Source organism: Dipodomys ordii, unplaced genomic scaffold, assembly GCF_000151885.1.
Source record: "Dipodomys ordii isolate 6190 unplaced genomic scaffold, Dord_2.0 Scaffold146, whole genome shotgun sequence".
Taxonomy (NCBI): domain Eukaryota; kingdom Metazoa; phylum Chordata; class Mammalia; order Rodentia; family Heteromyidae; genus Dipodomys; species Dipodomys ordii.
In genome coordinates this window covers 664,562-688,260 of record NW_012267362.1, presented here as the reverse complement: position 1 = coordinate 688,260, position 23,699 = coordinate 664,562, and the positions used below count along the sequence as shown (strand labels likewise).

The 23,699-nt window shown below is 41.2% G+C and overlaps 1 protein-coding gene across 1 annotated transcript; it reads left to right on the top strand.

Moving 5' to 3' along the window:
• The first annotated feature begins 6,831 nt into the window (after positions 1 to 6,831).
• On the top strand, positions 6,832 to 16,324 carry Rbm15 (RNA binding motif protein 15). The gene is made up of 2 exons (XM_013031901.1): positions 6,832 to 11,516; positions 15,433 to 16,324. The coding sequence occupies exons 1-2, from the start codon at positions 8,651 to 8,653 to the stop codon at positions 15,453 to 15,455; spliced, it is 2,889 nt and encodes a 962-aa protein (XP_012887355.1). The 5' UTR covers positions 6,832 to 8,650; the 3' UTR covers positions 15,456 to 16,324.
• The last annotated feature ends 7,375 nt before the right edge of the window (positions 16,325 to 23,699 follow it).

Here is a 23,699-nt window from a genome sequence, read left to right as displayed (position 1 = left end):
TGAATTTGTTCATCAAAAATCAACTTAAAGTGGGGAGCCAGTGGCTCATGCTTGTAATCTTAAGTTACTTAGGAAACTGAGATCTGAGGACTGCAGTTCAAAAACAGCCCAGGCAGGAAGTCCCTGAGAGTCGTTACCTCCAATTAACCACCAGAAATAACAGTGGCTCAAAGTGGTAGAGCACTAGCCTTGAGTAAAAAAGCTCAGGGACAGAGCTCAGGCCCTGAGTTAAAGCCCTATGACTGACCAAAAAAAAAAAAAAAAAAAAAAGCCGGTGTCGGTGGCTCAAACTTGTAATTCTAGCTACTCAGGAGGCTGAGGTCTGAGCAACATGGTTCAAAGCCAGCCCAGGCAAGAAAGTCCGTGAGACTCTTATCTCCAAAAAACCACCAGAAAACCAGAAGTGGCTCTGTGGCTCAAATGGTAGAGTGCCAGCCTTGAGCTGAAGAGCTGAGGGACAGCACCCAGGCTCAGAGTTCAAGCCTTTTGACCGACAAAAACAAACAATAAAACCCCACAAAACAAACAAACAAAAAACTCATGCTTGCTAGGCTGGTGCTCTACCACTTGTGCTATCCTGCCAGCCCTGTACATACATGTTAATTCTTTAAAATTCTTTTTAAAATTATTTAAAGTTCTTTAAAAGAAAAACAAAGATTGCTAAGTAAATTCTAGGTTATCTATAAAGGTAGGCAGTGGGTAGGATTGAGGAGGAACACTTAGATATAAATTATTGGTTATTTTCTATTTTTTTGAGTGCTGGATTCAGTGCTGAGTTAGTGTATTCACTCTATAATTGATAAATAAAGCCTACTGAGATATAATAAAAGATAAATTTATAAAGTGTCATGGATGGGTCATTAATGGCTGTGTGTCATAAACTAAGGACTATGGTTAATCTAATCTTAGGTACCCAGCTTTCTGGGTAACAGCAAGCATTCACATGGCACTTACCATATGCAGTTTTAAGCAATTTGTATCTGCTAGCCCATCTAATTCTTCTATGATTAGAGAAGATTCTAAGATTATCCTCACTTTATAGATGAGAAAACCAAAAACTGAGAGGATAATAGTAACTCTTCCAAGGCCACAGAAGAGCCAGGCTGGGGTTTGAACTCAGAGCTTTGAAGTTGCTAGTCAAGTGATCTACTGTTAGAGCCACACTTCCAGCACTGAATCTGTGTTCTTAATCACTTCCTTATATGAATAATTATATTAGAGCTTAGTCATAAAGAAGTTATGACACAGTGCTTTCTATAGCAAGATCAAAGGAGGAACCATATGCAGAGTTCTATAAGTATATTAAAGACCACCATATTATACACTTTAAATGAGTAAACTTTTTGGCATATTATATCTTAAAAGCGGTTTTTAAAAAACCCACAAACCACAAATGCCACTTTAAAATGCAAACTGGTCTCCTCAGTTATTTTAGGAAGGGAAAATATGTACTGTTTCTGAATGGTAAATGAAAGAAACCTCACTGTCAAGATCCCACTCACTTTATGAAGGGTGATAAAACAGAAAAAAATTAATATGAGTAAGAAAAATATTCAATTCCAAGTTTTAGCTCTTTTCACATGTCAAAATCAGACAGCTCTAACTCCCAAGATAAAGTAACACTGCAATAATAATTGTGTGTATTGAGGATACATTGTACAAATGATAAAGAATGGAGGTATAATGCTTTTTTTTTTGTGCCTGTCCTGGGACTTGAACTCAGGGCCAGTGCCCAGTTGCTTTTTTAAAAACTTGTGCCATTTTCTTCTGTGTACAAAAACTGGCCTTTTCCTTTTAAATCTAGAACTGATTTTAAAGGAGATGGAAAAAGTACTTTATAGAAAAAGCAAGTTGCTACTGTGCCATGTCCTTTAAGGTCTTTGAATTGTACAACTTCAGAGGACCAATACTGTTGTCTAAATGAGCTATGGCAATTTTTCCCTAATGCTATTTCTTGTTTTTAGGCAGTTAAAAGGAGGGATAACTGGGTGCCAGTAGCTCATGGCTGTAGTCCCAGCTACTCAGGAGTATGAGATCTGAGGACCAGGGTTTGAAACCAGCCCAGGCAAGGAAGTCTGAAACTCTTATCTCCAATTAACCACCAAAAAGCTAGGAGTATACTGCATTGTTGGTGGGGATGTAAACTAGTACAACCACTTTATAGTAGTCTGAAGAGTTCTCAAAAAACTAAACATAGACCTTCCCAATGATCCAGCTACACCACTCCTTGGCATCTACCCTGAACATTGCCAGGATATGGTAAGGACATCTGCATATACATGTTCAATGCCACTCTATTTAAAATAGGGAAGATATGGAAACAGCTCAGATACCCCACCATAGATGAATGGATTAAAAAATATATGGTACCTATACACAATGGAATGTTACATAGCCATTAGAAAGAATAAAATAATGTCACTTGCAGAGAACAGTGCATGATCTCTCTGATATGTAATTAGATTTAAAATGCATGGGGATATGATAAATTATTATGATTCTAGATACTCACATACAGTGAGACCAAAAGAGGATACTTTCAGAGAGAAACACAAAGGTGTAATGCCTAAATGCCTCTTCATATTTATATAAGATAATATACATACTAAAACAAAGTCTAAGATATAATATATATACTAAAACAAAGTCTAAGATACAGAAACAAGAGACTGCTTTTTTTTTTAAAGTTTTTTGGTGATTCTGTCTTCTTTACCTGCTGTGTGGTGTATTAAATATACATCTTTGGAAGGGTTGGGGGGAGGATTGAGGGGAAAAGAGTGAAAAAGTGCAGCAGTTGTGCTCATTGGGTATTGATAGAAGTGAACTATACAACTCATTGGTGGAGACAGGAGGGACTGGGAGAGAATGAGGGAACAGAAAACACTGAACAAAAGGAAATATACTCATTACCTGATTCATGTAATTGTAATCTCTCTGTATATCACCTCTATAAGGACAGTAAATTAATAATAATAATAAAAAAAATCCAGGAGTAGAGCTGTGGCTCAAGAGTGCAAGGTCAGAGTCCAAGCCGAGTTAAAGCCCAGGACTAGCACACATACACACACAAAGATAGATCAGTATATTGCTATTGATGCTGGGTCTGTTCATAGCTTAATTCTGTGTGCATTTGTGAGGTCTTGGTGCTTAAAATCAGGGCCTGGGTGTTGTTCCTCCCAGCTTTTTTTGCTCAAGGCTAGTGCTTTACCACTTGAGCCACAACTCTACTTTCAACTGTTTGAAAGTTTATTGACCATCAGAGTCTCAGACTTCCCTGGCATGGGCTGGCTTAGAACTGTGAACCCAGCTCTCAAGACTCCTAAGTAGATGGGATTACAGGTGTGAGCCACCAGTGCATGGTTTAACTTTGCTTTTATATCCCCTGAAAAATCTCAGTCAGATTAACTATCTTCACAACTCTAGCCCTGACTACAAGAAGACAAGATGAAAACTTGCAGTATACCTTAACACCTCCATACTAACACCCAAAGAAGGGTTGAAAGGACTGTCCTTCCAAACAATGGTCACCTTTGCCCTTTCTCAGATCTCTTTAAAAGCAACTTCATGTTTTAAACAACAACTGAAAAACAAAAACACCCATTTTCACTACAGAAATACTTTAGTAAACATTTGTTTAAAGTACAAACAAAACTAAAAGAATATAATTTTAATTTTAAGGAACATGGATTATCTGTATTTCATTATTCTTTTTTGTCCTGGACAAACACATTTATCAGAATATATATATATATATATATTTTTTATTGTGAAAATACTGTACAGAGGGGTTATAATTACATGGGCAAGATAATGAGTACATTTCTTATCAAGCATTGTAGCCTACTCCTTTGTTTCTCCTTCCCATCCCTTCCCATCTTCCCTCCCCTGCCCCCCACACAATCCTCCCCCCACATCTTCCCCCCCTCTCCCCGCACCAAAGTTGTAAAGTTCATTTTCGACATAACGACTGGTACATCTCATTGTTGCAATGGGTCCACCTGTATCCCTATTTAAACCATTTGTTTTTCCCCTTCCCCTCCACAAATTATACCAACATCAAATACAGTGAAAGCAGGGGTTATACTGTGGGGGAGGGACATACAAAGCAACAAAGAAATAATCTTATAAATGTGTTAGAAACAATCACATGAAAGAAAAAAAATATTTGAATACATATCTTAGGGTTCATTTCCCTAACACCTTATCTGACCTTTTCTGCTTGACTCAGAAATATACTAGATACTGCAAATAAGGGAAACCATGGGACCTATGTTTCTTTGGGCCTGGCTTACTTCACTTCATATAATTTTTTCCAAGCCTTTCCATTTCCCAACAAATGGGGCAATGTCATTCTTTCTGATGGAGGCATAGAATTCCATTGTGTATATATACCACATTTTTCTTGCTCAACAAATGGGGCAATGTCATTCTTTCTGATGGAGGCATAGAATTCCATTGTGTATATATACCACATTTTTCTTGCTCCATTCATCTACTGAGGAGCATCTGGGTTGGTTCCATATCTTAGCTATGGTAAATAATGCTGCAATAAACATAGTTGTGCTGGTAGCTCTAGTGTGATCTTGTTTGTAAGCATTTGGGTAAATGCCCAAAAGTGGGATTGCTGGGTCATAGGGGAGCTCTATGTAGAATCTTTTGAAGAACCTCCATACTGCTTTCCAAAGGGGTTGAACAAGTTTACACTCCCACCAACAATGCAGTAAGGTTCCCTTCTGTCCATATCCCCCCCAGCATCTGTTGTTTAATTAGAGTTCTTGATTTTAGCCTTCTAACTGGAGTGAGGTGGTATCTCAATGTTGTTTTGATTTGCAGTTCTTTTATGGCTAGGGAGGTTGAGCATTTCTTCATGTGTCTATTGGCCTTCCTTCTTTCCTCTTCAGAGAAGTTTCTCTTTTTGAGTTCTAAGTATATTTTAGATATGAGACGCTTGTCCATTGTATGGCTAGTGAAGATCTTCTCCCAATCTGTGGGCTTTCTATTGATATTGCTAGCTAGGTCCTTTGCCATGCAGAAGCTCTGCAATTTCATGCAATCCCATTTGTCCAACCTTTCTTTGATTTGTTGTGTTTCTGGGTCTCTATTAAGAAAATTTTGGTCTGTACCAACAAAACCTAGGGTTTCTCCTATTCCATCCTGTAATGTTTTCTGAGTGTCTGCTTTGACTCTGATGTCTTTGATCCATTTGGAGTTGATTCTGGTGCAGGGTGATATATAAGGATCTAGCTTTAGTTTTCTACAAGTAGTTACAGAATATATTTTGATGGTGTTACTGGCAATGAATTTTTGTCATTAAACTTATCAGTCCTGTTGGCTCCAAGCAAGCTACTAGTCCCCTCAGGCAAGCCTTTTTACTGCTGCCAACTATAAGCAGTAGCTTCAGTTAGGTTTACAAAGTTGGTGTGCCTCAAGGGGTGCCACACATACCAGTGCCAGTTTAGCTCTTTAATTCTCTTCCTCAGATCTCTATCAAAAGGTTTGGAAAACTATACAGACTTGGTCCTTATCTCTTCTTACAATCAGTGAGTCACCTTCACAGGTCAGTTTAGGGGGAAAATAACTCTGCACCCAAGTTCACCTGGATTGGTTGTTATAAGGAATAATCAGATAAAGGCTCAACTTGTTCCCTTTGTGTAGTATTTACATAACCTTTACACCTTTGTAAATCTTTTCCTACATTGTCTTTACAAATTGTGTAATTACAAATTGTGTAATTGTGTGTGTACACATGTGTCCAAGAGTACTCTAGATTTCTTAGCATTTAGATCTTTATTTTTCAATATTATTCATTCCTAAAAGGAACCAGAACTCTGGAAAAATGGCAGGTTCCATGCCTAAAGCAAGACATGAATTAGGAGGTAAGCTAGGAACAAACTAATGGAGCAGGGGAGTGGGAAGAAGGTAAACAAAAAATAGTGACATGATCTTATAACTGTTGAAACTAGGTTTTAGGAACTTTATCTTATTCTGCTTTTGTATTTTTTAACTTTTTCTAAAAAAATAGTACACTAAGCTAAAAACAATTGCTATTTTCTAAAAAGATTAATAGCATGGCTACAGTAAAAGCTTTTATATAATAATGTATACAAAAAAAATAGTCAAACACCAATGGCTGAAGCCTATATTCCTAACTACTCAGGAGGCTAAAATCTAAGGATCAACGTATGAGGCCAACTTGGGTTGGAAAATCTGTGCAATATTTACCTCCAATTAACCACCAAAAAGCTGGAAGTGGACCTGTGGATCAAGTGGTAGACTGCTACTGGAGCTAAATAGATCAGGGACAGCACCACGGCGGGCCCTGAGTTCAAGTCCTAGGAAGCTCACAAAAAAGTCTTTCTTCCATCTCAGATCCCAGCTTCTCTCCTGAAATCAATCCGAACAATTTCCCAGATATTCATCAGGGAAATTTCTATTAAAATATAAAGAAATACATGTGTGTATGTATATATATGTGTGTGTGTGTATATATATAGTATATAGTTTGCATATATATTGTGTATTTTATGTGTATGTCATATATATATATATATACACACACACATACAAGCCACAATATACATTATTATGATCATTTATTTTAGCAGGTACTTTTTTCTTCCCCAAGCTGGGGCTTGAACTCTTCCCCTCAAAAGTGCTCACTCACAGCTGAGGTCCTACAATTTGAGCCACACCTCTAGCCCGGTTTTTTGCTGGTTATTTTTAAATAGGGTCGCTTAGACTTTTCTGTTGAGGCTAGCTTCCAACTATGACACTTCAGATCTGAGCTTTCTGAGTACCTAGGATTACATGCATAAGCCACTGGCACCAGGCTTTAGCAGCTACATTTAAAACAATGAGGATGTGTGCATATTACAATATTTGAATTTTTTTGTGTTTTACATAATGGGCTTCAGGTTTCTTTGATTTAACCAAGAGAGGAAAGGCCAACAACATTTTCACCATCCCCAGAATTATGCACTAACATAAAACAAAAAGGCTGGCTCAGTCAGGGGTACGGAGTTGTTAGTTTCAATCTTAAAAGTTTTCCAATTTAGTTTTCAGTTGGGGAGTACTGTTACTTTGGGAAAAAAAATTCACGTTTAAAAACACCTCTCATCCTCTACTACAGACTGGATCTTGTTTGATGTGGTGATGTGGGGAAGGCCTGCAGAAAGCCTATTTGCCTTCACCGGTGAATAGTCAGCACATGGGCCACATGGGTCCAATCGTGTCACCAGCAGCAGTTTGCACAATACTTGTTTGACAAGATTCGGTGAAGAATAAAAATTGCTTTGAAACGGATAACGATGAAAGGAAGGAGTCACAGGAGGGAGCCGATGGCTGTCCTATTGAATTCCAGAGCAGAGGTACTAGTCACCACAGAAATGGGACACGCGTCCGAAGAGTAAATTCCACCTGCTCATTGTACAGAATTAAATATTCCCAACTCCCACCCGTATGATATACTGCCTGTTATTTTACAGAATGCCAGATCCACACCGACTTGCAATGTCGAACCGCACAGTCACGTCTCCGGGGGCCCCGCAGCTCTTGCGCCTGGCCAGAGTCGGCCATGCTCCGGTTACCCTGGGGACACTTAGGGGACCCGGGGCGCCCGGAGAGTCGCGCGCCCTCGCTAAGGCGGCGCCTCTTCCTAAGCTCGGGGAGCTCTCTCTCAACTCCGCCCCGGACGTCAGTTGACCCCGGGCGGTGAACCCTGAACTCTCCCCGGCCGACAGCCCTCAGAAACCGCGGGCCGGGCCGCACTTCCTCTCGCAGGGGTGGAGCTTTTTCAGGCTGTTACGCAGCGCCCAGAGGAACCAAGATGGTGTCCGGGACGGGTGCCTCGGGGGACCTCCGACTCCAGTAGCCAAAAGTTCGGCCCATGGTCCGGTGCAAGCAGAACGGCGAGGAAGCTCGGAAGCTCCCGGCTCCGAGGACCGAGAGGCACCGCCAAGTGCGCCAACCAGACCCAACAAATGTTTAAGAGAACGCGGAGAGCGCGGGGAGGCGGGCCGTCACCATCTCGCGACACCCCGGTGACGTCGCGCCGCTAGCGCGCGTTCTAGTCTTTCACCTTCAGCCTCCGCAGTCTCGGCACCTACCCCTTTAAGTGAGTGATGGACAGTTCTTTCGGCCTATCAATTTCGCCGCCCATGTCCAATCAGATTTAAACTTCCGTCAGCCGCCGGAGAAGTTGGAAGGTAAGGGTCGAAAGAGAGAGAGCGTGCTTTGTCTCTCGGGACATTGAAATGAGCCAAGTTCTCAGGAGAAAACAACCACGACGGAACGGCTGGCCGAGCTTCCCAAATAATAGGTTAAAGGACGGAGTCACATGCCAGTGAAAGGGCGGAGGAGGTGGGACCGCTGCTTACACCGCGCCAGAAGTACCGTTACAGGGCAGACTTTTTGTCCAATCAACGCCTCCAGACTTCGAGTCAGGTGACTGTAGAGTGCAAGGGGCGGAGCTACGGCCTGGCGCGAGGAACCGTTAAGACAGACAACGAATATGACCAATGAGGTACTCTGACCGGGGCGTTGGGAACCCAATAACAGTGACTGGGCGGGCGCCTTCCCGGAGCGCGGGGAGATGTGAAGACAGACAAACAGTTTTCCCAATGAGACTGTAGAAAAGAGAGCGGATAGACCAATGAGATCGGCGGGGCGGGATCCTTTGCCGCGGCGGAGTCCAAGATGGCGGCGTGCGGTTCCGCTGTGTGAAACGAGCGCGGGGCGGCGGGTTAGTCAGCTCCGCGGAGATTACCTCCGGCCACCCGCAACCATGAAGGGAAAAGAGCGCTCTCCGGTCAAGCCCAAGCGTTCCCGCGGTGGTGAGGACTCGACTTCCCGCGGGGAGCGCAGCAAGAAGTTAGGGGGCTCCGGCGGCAGCAATGGGAGCAGCAGCGGGAAGACGGACAGCGGCGGCGGGTCGCGGCGGAGCCTCCACCTCGACAAGTCCAGCAGCAGTCGAGGCGGAAGCCGCGAGTACGACACCGGCGGGGGCAGCTCCAGCAGCCGTTTGCACAGTTATAGCTCCCCAAGCACCAAAAATTCCTCGGGCGGGGGCGAGTCGCGCAGCAGCTCCCGGGGTGGAGGCGGGGAGTCACGTTCTTCTGGGGCCGCCTCCTCAGCGCCCGGCGGCGGGGACGGCGCGGAGTATAAGACCTTGAAGATAAGCGAGTTGGGGTCCCAGCTGAGTGACGAGGCGGTGGAGGACGGACTGTTTCACGAGTTCAAACGGTTCGGTGATGTAAGTGTCAAAATCAGTCACCTCTCGGGTTCTGGCAGCGGGGACGAGCGGGTGGCCTTTGTGAACTTCCGGCGGTCCGAGGACGCGCGGGCGGCCAAGCACGCCCGAGGCCGCCTGGTGCTCTACGACCGGCCCCTGAAGATAGAGGCCGTGTACGTGAGCCGGCGTCGCAGCCGCTCCCCGTTAGACAAAGATTCGTACCCTCCGTCGGCCAGCGTGGTCGGGGCCTCCGTAGGTGGCCATCGGCACCCCCCGGGGGGTGGAGGCCAGCGATCGCTCTCCCCCGGTGGCGCCGCTTTGGGATACAGAGACTACCGGTTGCAGCAGTTGGCTCTGGGCCGCCTACCTCCTCCACCTCCGCCACCCCTGCCCCGGGAACTGGAGAGAGAACGAGACTATGCGTTCTACGAGAGAGTGCGTCCCACATACAGCCTTGAGCCACGGGTGGGAGCTGGAGCAGGTGCTGCTCCTTTCCGAGAAGTGGATGAGATTTCCCCCGAGGACGATCAGCGTGCTAACCGGACGCTTTTCTTGGGCAATTTGGACATCACTGTGACAGAGAGTGATCTTAGGAGGGCTTTTGATCGCTTTGGGGTCATCACAGAAGTAGACATCAAGAGGCCTTCTCGAGGCCAGACCAGTACCTATGGCTTTCTCAAATTTGAGAACCTAGACATGTCTCACCGAGCCAAACTAGCAATGTCTGGCAAAATTATAATTCGGAATCCTATCAAAATTGGTTATGGGAAAGCTACACCCACTACCCGCCTCTGGGTCGGTGGCCTGGGACCTTGGGTTCCTGTTGCTGCACTGGCACGAGAATTTGACCGATTTGGCACCATACGCACCATAGATTACCGAAAAGGTGATAGTTGGGCGTATATCCAGTATGAAAGCCTGGATGCAGCTCATGCTGCCTGGACCCATATGCGAGGATTCCCACTTGGTGGCCCAGATCGTCGCCTTAGAGTAGACTTTGCAGACACCGAACATCGTTACCAGCAGCAATATCTGCAACCTTTGCCCTTAACTCATTATGAACTGGTGACAGATGCTTTTGGGCATCGGGCTCCTGATCCTTTGAGGGGTGCACGGGATAGGACACCGCCCTTACTCTACAGAGATCGTGATAGAGACCTTTATTCTGATTCTGATTGGGTGCCGCCTCTACCACCAGTCCGAGAGCGCAGTACTCGGACTGCAGCTGCTGCTGTTACTGCTTATGACCCACTGGATAGCTTGGATCGAAGGCGGGATGGCTGGTCCTTGGACCGGGACAGAGGTGATCGAGATCTGCCCAGCAGCCGAGACCAGCCTAGGAAGCGACGGCTACCCGAGGAGAGTGGGGGACGACATCTGGATAGGTCCCCTGAGAGTGACCGGCCACGGAAACGTCACTGTGCTCCTTCTCCTGACCGCAGTCCAGAACTGAGCAGTAGCCGGGACCGTTACAACAGCGACAATGATAGATCCTCCCGTCTTCTTCTCTTGGAAAGACCCTCTCCAATCAGAGACAGACGAGGTAGTTTGGAGAAGGGCCAAGGTGACAAGCGAGACCGTAAAAACTCTGCATCAGCTGAACGGGATAGGAAGCACCGGACAGCTGCTCCCACTGAGGGAAAAAGCCCTCTGAAAAAAGAAGATCGGTCTGAAGGGAATGCACCCAGCGCCAGCAGTGCTTCATCAAAGCTGAAGTCCCCATCCCAGAAACAGGATGGAGGAACAGCTCCTGTGGCAGCAGCTTCTCCCAAACTCTGTTTGGCCTGGCAGGGCATGCTTCTACTGAAGAACAGCAACTTTCCTTCAAATATGCATCTGTTGCAGGGTGACCTCCAAGTGGCTAGCAGTCTTCTTGTGGAGGGTTCAACTGGAGGCAAAGTGGCCCAACTCAAGATCACTCAACGTCTCCGTTTGGACCAGCCAAAGTTGGATGAAGTAAGTCGTCGCATCAAAGTGGCAGGGCCCAATGGTTATGCCATTCTTCTGGCCGTACCTGGAAGTTCTGACAACCGATCTTCCTCTTCCTCAGCCACATCAGACACTGCCACCTCTACTCAGAGGCCACTTAGGAACCTTGTGTCCTATTTAAAGCAAAAGCAAGCAGCTGGGGTGATCAGCCTTCCTGTGGGAGGCAACAAAGACAAGGAAAACACCGGGGTCCTTCATGCCTTCCCTCCTTGTGAGTTCTCCCAGCAGTTCCTGGATTCCCCTGCCAAGGCACTGGCCAAATCTGAAGAAGATTACCTGGTCATGATCATTGTCCGTGGTGCGTCCTAAAGTCCATGTGTAACTTGTATTTACTACTTTGACATGGTTTCTGTTTTGTGATGTGTAATGGGATACAGCATCAGATGAAAAATTTTTTAAAATTAGTTGTTTAGTTGTAGCCTTTTTTTTTTCTTTCCCCCCTCTTTTTTATATATATTTTTACATGCCTCTTTTAAAGTAGAAGTCAGGACAGTTTGTGAAAGGGATGCCTTGAAGGTGTAATAGGGAGATGGATTTGCTTTCATTAGGAGCTTCTATCCTTGTAGTTTTTTTTTTTTTCCTTTCCTTTTTTAATCTTGAGCTTTAAAAAAATTCCTCAAAGTTACAAATCCAAAATTTTGAAAAATCAGAGTTTGGAGAAAAAAGTCCACTGATTGTAAATAGTAAATGGTAATATACACCAAAAAATGGCTTGAATGGTGTGTAGCTGAATAATTCCTGTACCAGAAATGTTACTTGTGTGACTTAAGTTTGATCAGGGATCACAAAAGTGTACACTGTCAAATTGTTTCCCAGTGTAATTATTTTAATCAGGTCTTTTGAGTATTTCTCTTAAAATGCACAGTTTGTTCCCAGAAAGTTTGCTTTAATATGCATTTTGATCATTTAGTTCCTGAGTTTTGTATTTCTTATATGCACTTTGGTTTGTAGCTATAATTGGTAAAAATTGAGGACTGTGTTACAAACCATTTAATTAGTATGCAAGAAGTGAGTAGGTGCTTTTGAAATCAGAATTCTCTGGTCAGTTATAGGTGTGAGAGGTGGTGTTTTTACTGACTTTTAGAGGTGTATCAGGTACAGTTCTAATTTAATTGTGCATATTTCAAAACAATGTTCTTTTTAGTTTTTGTTTTTGTATCCATTCAAATTTCTGGTTTCAATAATAGAAAGAGGACTTGTCTGCAGGCTCATAAGTCATCTTTCATTTTGGTGGGCATTAATCAGCCATATCTAGATTGCAGAATTTTAAAAAAAGTAATCCTAAAATGCCTTGATATGTTTTACATTTTTTTTTTGCTGCTTGTATTTTTATTTTCATATTCAGACAGTAGTGGAGACATTACATTATTTGAATGTCTTTCAAATTTCATATTTAATATTTGTACTGCTGTCCAGCGACAGAAATTTGAAATGTCAGTGTAGGAAAACCCTTATTATTTGTTGGGGCTTGTATAATTAATATAATTTAAATCATCACACTTTTTTGTCCTTTTGTTTTTCCCAAAGTTGAGAATGATGCGACTTCTGGTTCTTAACAAGGGCTTGTGCTACTATATAGTATTAGGTGTTTTTTTGGTTTGTTTTTGTTTTTAATTTTTTTCTTTTTTTACTTAAAACGCTTCCACCACCTTCAATTTCTCAGGTCATTACTAGGTATATTTTCTCTGTTGACTTAAGTGCTGAGTATTCAGCTTAATAATTTAATTATGATTTGGAACTTTAGGATTTTCTGGATCATGATGGTATTTCTATTCTGTGAAAGTGACTTATTCCAAGCCTGGCAGAACCCAACTGTTTTCTTTCTGTTATCAAAGCTGGTAGTTTTGAAATAGCACCAATAATAACCCAGGGAAATGTCATGTAATTCCTATTTTCCATTCTGACAGGTGTCTCAAATGCATGGCAGCATGAAAGCCTCATCATTACTGTCATCTTTTTTTTTCATTTTCCTATGCACATTTATAAATTTTTTAAGTTCTGGAAGTTTTTGTGTTGTCTTTTTAAACTGGAAAAACTATCATTCTGAGAGAAGTAAAGTATTGTTTATGTCTGTAAGTTTCCTTGGTATGCCTGTAGGGAAAATAACCTGCAATCCTACAATTAAGACTTTGGGTGCCTTGTGGTTCCAAAATGCAGTGGCATGTCATCTAGAATAGAAACCTGTTTGAAACTAATGCAAGTATAAAATCTTCATCTATACAGAACAAAGTGTAATTTGTAGTCAGATAACATTTTTTCCAGTTTAAATAATTTCACTACCATTAACTTTTGAATATCTTTTGATAAGATAGTTGGGCAAATAATTTTGTGCTAATTTACTATAGATTAAAATATGTGTGCTCCCCCTCACCTCTTTTTTTTTTCTTTTTTTTTTTCAACTTACATTGGTCTGACAGCTTGTTCAGTAATACTGTTTGCTCCATGTTTGTTTGAATCTTTACCTGACATTGCTGCTTTCGTTAGATCTGGGCAATTTGTGCTTCAATGTTTTTGAAACAGTTGGCTTGATACCATTTCTAAATGTATGTATTATATAAAAAAAACAAAAACAAAACTAACACTGTTTAGCTTGGTGCTTACATAGAGTGCCATCTCCAGATGAATCTCTTATTTGTGTTGCCCATTCTGTTGTGTAGTTTCATATTTATAGATTATCTACTTACCCTTCAGGATTTGATTGGAAGCTAAGTCTAAAACTGGTTTTCATTTTCATTAGGTAGAATTTCCTGGTCCCAACATTGGATTCTTTAACAGCAACTAATTTTTTCTACTTTTTTCTTGATTTTTCAGAAACTTAGTTAAAATGAATGGGAAGAAAATTTCATTTTTCAGTTAGTTACTTACTATTACTGGTAAAAATAAGATATTTAAGACACTAAGATGCAGCATCAAAATCTATGGAAAATTAAACAATCACTCAGCTCCTAGCAAATAGCTCTACTTAATTTTGGGAAAATACTTTGTTGATTGTAACTGGGATTCCTGTAAAAAAATTTTCACACAAAAACTTAAATTTCTGGTTGAAAAACTATACGTTTATTCTATCATCTGAGAGTAAATAGTTTTGCTTTAAGGATTATATTATACAGTGTTCATCTGGCTAGTAAAAGCTTTTGTCATATTTTGAAGATAAACTACCTTACGTTTATTTCATATTCAGTGTACTACAGTGAAAGTCAGATGTTTTTTCAGAGTTGGACATTTCCAGGCTTATTAAAAAACTTATGAACTGATGTTCACTGATTTTTTTTTTTGAATCACTTTTTTTTTTTTTGACAGTGAAATGATCATTTTGTAGGCACAGCTTGAATTGTGGCCTCTGTAGGAACTATTCCCTCAGATATCTGGTTACAGAACAGGAAATCTTGAGATTAAGACTTAATGACATTTTATGTGAAAAAAAGAATTGAAAGAATTTCTGGGCATTTAAAAAAAATCTATCACAGTGTCTGGTTTTGAGATATAAGAGTTAGATATGCAAAAAAGAAAAGTGGAGCTGACTCTGTTAACATTCTGGTTATAGAGATCTCTCTAAAGACAAAAAATGATTTCAGGAACTAGTGGAATGTTAAAACTTAATGAACGAGTAATTTTGTGTATGATACCAAGAGTTGAAAAGTGAGTCCTAAGTGTTCTTTGGCTGTTCAGCAGTTGTAGAGTGTTTTCTCAACTGAAAATAACATCTGTTTCTTTGGTAGCATAGATAAGATGGATTTTTAAATGGCTTTGTATCTTGACCCCTTTCTGCAGTAGTGGAGTAATTCATTACTCCATGTAAATTACAGAATGAAAGTAGAGGGGGTAAAATTATGGCTAAATTCCACCTTTCTAGTTTCACCTTTTATTTATATGTAGGAGATGTTGATTGATGATAAATGCTTATAAACTTGCTTTTTTCCTGAAATTTTTTCCTATGTTTTATTCAGTTAAATGAGGATAGCAGGGTAATTTCAGTCCTACAGTCCTCAATTAGTCTTTTAAAAAACTCACCTTGGTCTACTTGTTGTCTGTTCATATAGTAAATTCATTTCAAGGTTTGTGCCAGTGGGTATTATTGGTGCTTTTTGAGGTCGAGGTGGACTATCCAGAAAGGTTTTGTTACTATGTTCATCTATAATGGCGTAGGGGAAATACATATATTTTTTAATATTGTAAACGTTTGTACTGAATAACCTTTTTTTCCCCCCTGAAAGCAAAACTGGTGAACATCGGATGAAGATACGGAATTCAAAGCTCTAATGGACCTTTTTGAAGAGAAGTTGTGGCTTATGTGGAGTTTACATGGGCCTCTGATGGAAGAAAGCTAATCTGTTTAGTATTTTGTGCATTTTACTAAAATGGCAGCTTAACGTTGTGTATCTGCTATTTGTGATGCCAATGCCGGTGTTTTAAGTGGAAAAAAATGACCTCTTTGCTTTGTGCTGTGTACACAAGATTTCTGGAAAAGAAAAACCCTTTTTATGGCTCACACAGCTTAAAAGTAGCTGTCACTCAAACATGCGCTCACAGTTGAGCTGCTTTTGTTTTATTCTAAATAAATTGTTTCTTTTGAGGAAAATGTTTTTCTGCCTGGAAGTGAATTGACGGCAAACCTTGACCCCTTTGTTTGCAGCCGAGGGGGTACTTGCTGCTGCTCAGATCTTGTATGTCTTGAGCAAGAAGCAGGGAGACCATCAATTTCATTTTGACTATCACGGTGTGTCAATTCTGAAGGATCGCTAGTGTTACTGTGACCCCCCTTTGTTTGCAGCGAAGGGGATCCTTTGCTTCTCGGTCCTCAACGTGATGAGGGAATGGTGCTGTTTGCTGGCACACAAGAAGCCGGGGCAAGCACCCTAAGCCTCACCACAGTGCACGAGTCGGGGGCTTTGCTGGTTTGAAGAGCTGGAGTTGCTGAAATTTTAAGTTTTGATTTATTTTGTTCACTCATCACGTTTGGCTTTAGTTTCATTTTTAATTTGAAGAAAAGTTTGAAATTGCTTTATCTTGCACTTTTAACATTTGCACCAAATTGCCAAAAGAAGGAGAAATGCTCCGTTTGCTTTTTAAATGTTAATGATGATGTTAATAAAGCCTTTCCTGACACATTTGAGGAGCTCCTCCATCTCCAGGGGCTTCTTACCAGAGTTATGCAGTGATGGGTTTAGTTCTGAATGGATGAAGAGTTCCTGAGAGCTAGCATTTGTAATTAGAACCATTACTTGGTATCTGTGCCTTATTTGACCTGTGGTTCCACATGCCTTGGATGTGCATGCACCGTGACGGTTTCATAGGTACGAACGCACACTCAGGCCCTTCGGTTGGTAGTACAGATTGTGAGGAAAAAAATGGAGGCATCCTTAAGGAGGAGAAAGTGTTTGCCTTTAGTTCCTGCATTATCCTGTACAGGGGCTCTTGAGCTTTGGAAGCCTGTTCCCAGTACAGGAGAACTACTCCCCTGTTTGCAGCAGGAGACTTCAGTTCACAGTGACAACGCTGGAGTTCAAGAGGAAGCCAGCAATGCTGCACCTTTGGCTTCAGACACCATGGTGGTTATTTGCCAGTTTTAAACTTTAGTTGCAGACGAAGACCATCTTGAAATGCAGGCTTGTTGGGCTTGTTTTGAATTTTAACCTCGGATGGAAGAGCCCTAGTGCTGTCTGTCTCCATGCGGGATGATGATTGCTAGGCAACAGGTGATTATCAACCAAGGATGCCACGGTTATATTCTGCAAGGTGGTGTTCCAGTGGCAATCTGCTGTATAAACTCTTGTAAACAGGTAAGAGGGCTTTTAGAGGTCAAAATGCGTTGTAATTAATAGGGTGAGGGCTTTAATGTTTTGGGTATATGATTCTACTTGAAAGTCTAGGTACTCTGCTGCCATTACTATCCTCCTTCCTTCTCTGAGGTATATATACAAAATTACAGGCCAGAACTTTTTGTTCTACCTGACTTGAAAAAATTTATCATTTAAAATAATTCTTTTAATAAGGGAGCCAAAGTTTAAAACTTTTGGGTATTGATTTAGGGGCTGTGGCCTTGCTGTCCTTTGACATTTCTCATTAACTTTGGCCTATACTTTTGCTGTGATTTAATGGTGCCGGAGAACTTAACTGCTATAAAAACATTGCTCATTTACAAACTGATTTTTAAACTTAGAAGTTAAGGGGAATGTAGTATTTAACAACAGTGAAAGAAAGCATGCCATCTTTTTTCTTCCTGGAAAACGATAGACATTTTTAGCCAAAATGGTTATTTTTCTTTGTCCTCAAAGAGAGTGATGATAAAATTAAGCAACTAAATAGGCAGTGTTGAAAAAGGTCCTAACTTTGCTGTGTTTTAAGCATTTTCGTTGCCTAGTATGTCCTACAAGCCTTCTGATACCCCTACAATAATAAAAGATTTGGTGTTTTTTTTTTTTTTTAAATTGAGGCTTTGGCAGTTTGTCACAAGCATAACTTTTGTTGCAAGTTGGATTTTCCTGCTTTGTTTTAAATGGGATCAAACATTTCAAATAGAATATTTCTTTCTCATCCCTTCCAGAAGGCTTACAGAGTAAGATAATTACAGTAGCTGTCCTGTACTGGCTACTTTTTTCTTCAGTTTGCTTGAACCCCTATGATTGGATGGCTTAAGTATCATACTTTGATATAGTAAAAAGGACTGGGCTTTTTCAAGTTGTGTCATTTGCAAGTATTTTTCAAACCAAGTCTGCTCATGAGGTGATTGCCATCTAAAGCATTGTTTAAATGATCTGTCTTTGATTTTGCTAAATCATTTTATACCTTTTGGAAATGTCAGTGTTCCGTGTGTTTTATTTCTCTTGTTAGCCCACATTGTAAGCTCATTAGTTTTTCAATTAGCAAATATCTTAAGTCACTGTGGAGATTTAGGAAGATTGTATTATGTTTCTTATGTATTTCTACATGTTTAGTATCTTTGGAGTCTCAGGCTTTTCTCACAAGAATGAGAAAATAGTGTTGCAAACAATATTTTATTTGTACAAAAACCATGTAGAAATGGGAAGGCACACAATATAAGGTTAGAAAATATTTATTCCTAAATACACAGAAGGATTAAGGTGAGTGTGTGTGTGTGCGTGTGTGCGCGCGCGTGTGCGCGCTGGTCCTGGGGTTTGAGCTTTTGTGCTCAAGACTAGTGCTCCACCATATGAGCCACAACTCTACTTTCAGCTTTTTTGGTAGTTAATTGGAGATAGGAGTCCTATGGACTTTCTGCCTGGGCTGGCTTTGAACCATGATCCTCAAATCTCAACCTCCTTGAGTAGCCAGGATTACAAGTGTGAGCTACTGGCATCCAGCTAGTTTCAGATTCTTGGCAGAATTTATTGAATAATAAATATTCTTCAAAACTTAGATGAGCTTGACCTTAGCCAAGAGAGGTTGTTAGCTTGAGGTAACGTTAGAGAGCATGTTTCAACTCCAGTGTTTCTTCAGTTTCTAGTTAAGGTTTCTCTGCTATCTCTTGAATATTAGCTAGATATTAGGAACTAAGGTGCTGGGAATAGGAAATAGGGGAAAGCATTTCATAGTCTACTTCTTTAGCATCATAAATCTAATTAAGGAAACTAGATATAAACTGGTAATTGGAAGTTTTAATGATTTCAGACAGTTATAGGAAGGAGGTCACAGATGGATGAAAAGGATTTTTGAAGGTGATAGGGCTGTATGGATGAACAGGTTGCTTCAATCTTCAGATGGTCAAAAAGGCTTTGCAAGAGTTTGTTAGAGGATATAAAGTGGTGGAGGAAGGTTGGAATAGACAGGTAAGACAGATGAGCATGAATAAGACTATAACAACTTGCTTGTCAATAGAAAAGATACGATGCAGACTGAAGTCTAGAAAACTAAAGTGGTTGGGTCAACAATACAGGGAATCTTGAAGCCAGTTGGAGTATTGTAAGAATGGCAATGAGCAGTTGTGTATTAGTAGCATTCGTTTATTGAATAGCCCCTTCAAGATAAGCATTCTGCAAAGTACTATACATAATTGTCTCATTTAAGTCTCACCATATACCACAATCTGATAGCTAGTAAGTGGTAGAACTGGGGTTCTAACCAGGCTATTGTCTAAGCTAAGATTCTCTTGGTTACTATACTGTTGTGCCTTTTATGGTTGGTGGCCTGTTTTTTTGAAGACTAGGGATAGATTATTGCTGCAAACTTGAGAAAATGGGCAGTAGATTTCAAACTATAGTGTATCAAAATTTGCAATACTTGGGAAAACAGGCTCTTTTCTTCATCCCAGACATTGTATTCTGTTGTCAGTAGACCCCATTGAATAACACTGGCCTGTAGAAAGTAGAATGCTGAAGTGCAAGCATGGAGTTCTGTTATCTTTGCAACCTGTAAGAGGAGATTGTGGTAAAAAACAATTCTAGATAACAGAATAGGAATAGTCAGAAGGAGCTTAGAAGATAAGCTCAAATCTGTTGAGGCAGATAGGCAGAAGAAAACTGCAAATGCCATAGAATTTATCACTTAAAACCACTAAGGAAGCGTTTTGTAGTCATGTAATTATTTCTTCAAGGCACTCAGTATTTAGTTGTCTCATAACTTGTGAAAGGGCCATGGCTGAGTTTATGAAATACTAAAGGAATATCAGAAAAGTTTTTATGATTTGGCCAAGAAGGCATACACAGTGATAAACTGCTTACAAATGTTAATATTAAAGTAGTGTGACTATAGTTTATCTTCTATTAAAACTGAAAGCAATTGAGGAATTGGGTGTATATGTGTAATATGAAAGTTGTTTCCTAAGTGGACTATGATCTATATCTACAACTTGGTAGCTAGGTTACTAATAGGACTGAGAAAGAAAGGAATTACAGTTGAGCATCTTAATTGGAATTCTGAAATGTTCCAAAATCCAAAACTTCTGGAGCATCAACAGATTTCAGATTTTGGAGAATCTTTGGTTTTTCAGATTAGGGATGATCAACTACAGTAGTCTATGCAAATATTCTAAAGGCCCATAACTAAGATCTGATGACTTCTTGTCCCATATTTCAGATGAAGTATACTAAACCTGCATAGGTAAATTTGAATATTTTTTGCACTGTACATGATTTGAAGAGTAATTATTCCTAATTATCTACTTTGTTGTATGTGATAGGTTTAGATAATTCAAATTTTTTCTTTTGTAACTTACATAGTAGGCATTATTATAGATCTTGGGACTATATTTATTTTTTTATTTTTTGGGGTCCGATCGTGGGGCCTGAACTCTGGGCCTGGGTGCTGTCCCTCAGCTCTTCAGCTCAAGGCTAGCATTCTACCACTTGAGCCACAGCACTACTGGCTGTTTTCTTTTTGCTTATGTGGTGCTGAGGAATCGAACCCAGGGCCTCATGCATGCAAGGCAAGCACTCTGCCACTGAGCCACCTTCCCAGCCCCTGATTTTTTTTTAAAAAAGCAAGTTTTTTCTATTTTTATTTTTTTTGCTGGTTCTGGGGCTTGAACTCAGCCTAGGCTCTGTCCCTGAGCCTCTTTGTGCTCAAGGCTAGCACTCTACCACTTGAGCCACAGTGCCACTTCTAGCTTTGAGTAGTTTATTGGAAATGAGTCTCAGACTTTTCTGCCCAGGCTGGCTTCAAACCACAATCCTCAGATCTCAGCCTCCTGAGTAGCTGGGATTACAAGCGTGAGCCGCTGGTGCTTAGCTGTTTTTCTATTTTCTCAAGTAGAAAAACAGCTTACATTCTAGTGAAAGAAAGTGGTTAAGGTTTTGTAGCCTCATACAAAAGTTGCATTATATTATAAATGTTGAATGCAGTAGAAGTCATGGGAATTGTTTTTTTTGGGGGGGGGGTTTGGGTCCGGTTGTGGAGCCTGAACTCTGGGCCTGGGCGCTGTCCCTCAGCTCTTCAGCTCAAGGCTAGCGCTCTACCACTTGAGCCACAGCGCCACTTCTGGCTTTTTTCTTTTTGCTTATGTGGTGCTGAGGAATCGAACCCAGGGCCTCAGGCCTGCAAGGCAAGCGCTCTACCACTGAGCCATTTCCCAGCCCCAGTCATGGGAAGTTTTAAGAAGAGAAAATTAAGGTATGATCAAGATCAAATCCTGGGGCAAAGTGTACAGCACAATAGTGGAACATGAGCTTATAGAATGTAAGAGGTCCTGAATTCAATCTTTATGACCTCAAACTAGGATTTGTCTCAGGAAAACAACGTAAATTTCCTTAAGCAAAGAGAAAAAAATTTAGCATTTCATATATTCATATTAAAAAGGCAATGTTCTTTTTATTTACTTCATTATTATTATAAAGATGATGTACAGAGAGATTATAATTACAAGTCAGGGTATGAGGTACATTTCCTTTTTATAGTGTCTTCCCTCATTCTCTCCCATTCCTGTCGTGTGTGTGTGTGTGTGTGTGTGTGTGTGTGTGTGTGTGTGTGTGTGTGTGTGTGTGTGTGTGTGTGTGTGTGTGTGTGTGTGTGTATTGGGGCTTGAACTAAGGGACTTTGTGCTGTCCCATTGCTTTTTCATTCAAGGCTGGTGCTCTATCACTTGAGCCACAGCTCCACTTCTGGCTTTTTGGTGGTTAATTGGAGATAAAGAGCCTCATGAACTTTGGTGCCTAGTTTGGCTTTGGACCTCAATTCTCAGATCTCAGCTTCCTAGGATTATAGTCATAAGCCACCAGTGTCCAGTTTATATATTTTTAAATTACACTTTTAAGGTATACTGTGAAAATTGATCTGTATTTCCATATGGAAATATGATCTGTATTCCATATGGAAATCCTCCCTCTCCCACCCCTTCCACCAGTACTGGGGTTTGAACTTGACCTTCTGTGATTTGCTACACAATTGTTCTACCAATTGAGCCACACCTCCAACACTTCCTTTGCTTTTAGATAGGTCTCAGATTCTCACTCAGGGCTGGCCTGAGACTGTAATCCTTTTATCTATGCCTCCTAAGTAGCTGGAAATACAGGCACCATCACCACAACCAATTTGTGGATGAGATAAAAGTCTCAGAAACTTTTTGCTGGGACTAGCTTCAAACCTCAAGTTTCCTAATCTGTACCTTCCAAGTAACTGGATTATAGACATATCCTGCCTTGTGTATATTCTTCATATACAGAAACACTTCAGTAAATGACCTCCTTAAATGGATTTTTTTCTACATTATGCAATTGAATTAGAATTACCTGGGGTAATTGGACTGAAAAATGCTAAATTGTAAGGTGTGTGTGTGTGTGTGTGTGTTTTTGTGTGTGTGTGTGTGTTATTGAGGTTTTAACTCATGTCCTTGTGCTTGCTTGGTAGGTGCTCTTACCAGGTGAGTCATGCTCCAAGCCCTGTTTTTCTTTTGTTTTAAGTGCTTTAGGTAGCCAGGTGCAGTGGCTAACATCTGAATTCCTACATACTTGGGAGGCTGCTATCAGGAGGATCATGACTCAAGGCTAGCCTAGGCAGAAAAAAGTATGCATGATGATAAACACCTGTTATCCTATCTATGATGGGAAGCATAAATAATAGCTAAAAGTTGAAATTGCCCAGGCAGAATGTGAGACCTTGTCTCATGCAAAGCAAGATGACAGTGGCTTACACCTGTTAATCCTGCTACTCTCTAGAAGGCTGATACCTGAAAATCATGATTCAAAGTCAGCCTCTGGGCAGGAAATGACAAAAAAGCTGAAAGAGGAGCTATGGCTCAAATGGTAGATTTTTAGCCGTGAGCAAAAATGTTCAGGGACAGTATGTAGCTCTGAGTTCAAATCCAGGACCACACACATATACACATAGAGAAATTAAACAAATAACTAAAGCACCTTGGTACCAGTGGGTCACCCTTGTAATTCTAGATATTCAGGGGGCTGAGATAGGATTGTGGTTCAAAGCCTGATCAGGAAAGTCCATGAGACTCATCTCTAATTCATAGTGAGCCCTCTTTTTTGTGTGTGGGGGGGTCCAGTTGTGGGGCCTGAACTCTGGGCCTGGATGCTGTCCCTTAGCTCTTCACCTCAATGCTAGTGCTCTATCACTTGAGCCACAGTACCACTTCTGGCTTTTTTCTTTTTGCTTATGAGGAATTGAACCCAGGGCCTCACGCATGCAAGGCGAGCGCTCTACCACTGAGCCACCTTCCCAGCCTCTCATCTCTAGTTCATCACCAAAAAGCTGAAAGTGGAGTTGTGCACTAAGTGGTAGAAAAAGCACAAAAGCTCTGTGGCACCCAGACTAGGACCAAAACACACACTCACACACACACACACATAGAGCTCAGACCAGGACCAGTATGAGTGTGCATGCACACAAACATGCACACACATGCTCACACATGAACACGTATAGAGCCCAGACCAGTACACAGACACACAAACACACTACCTACATAAGCCAGACTAATGGGTCATGGCTCATGCTTGTCATCCTACCTACTCAGGAGGCTGGGATCTGAGGATCAAGATTTGAAGCCAGCCTAGACAGGAAAGTGTGAAACTTCAAT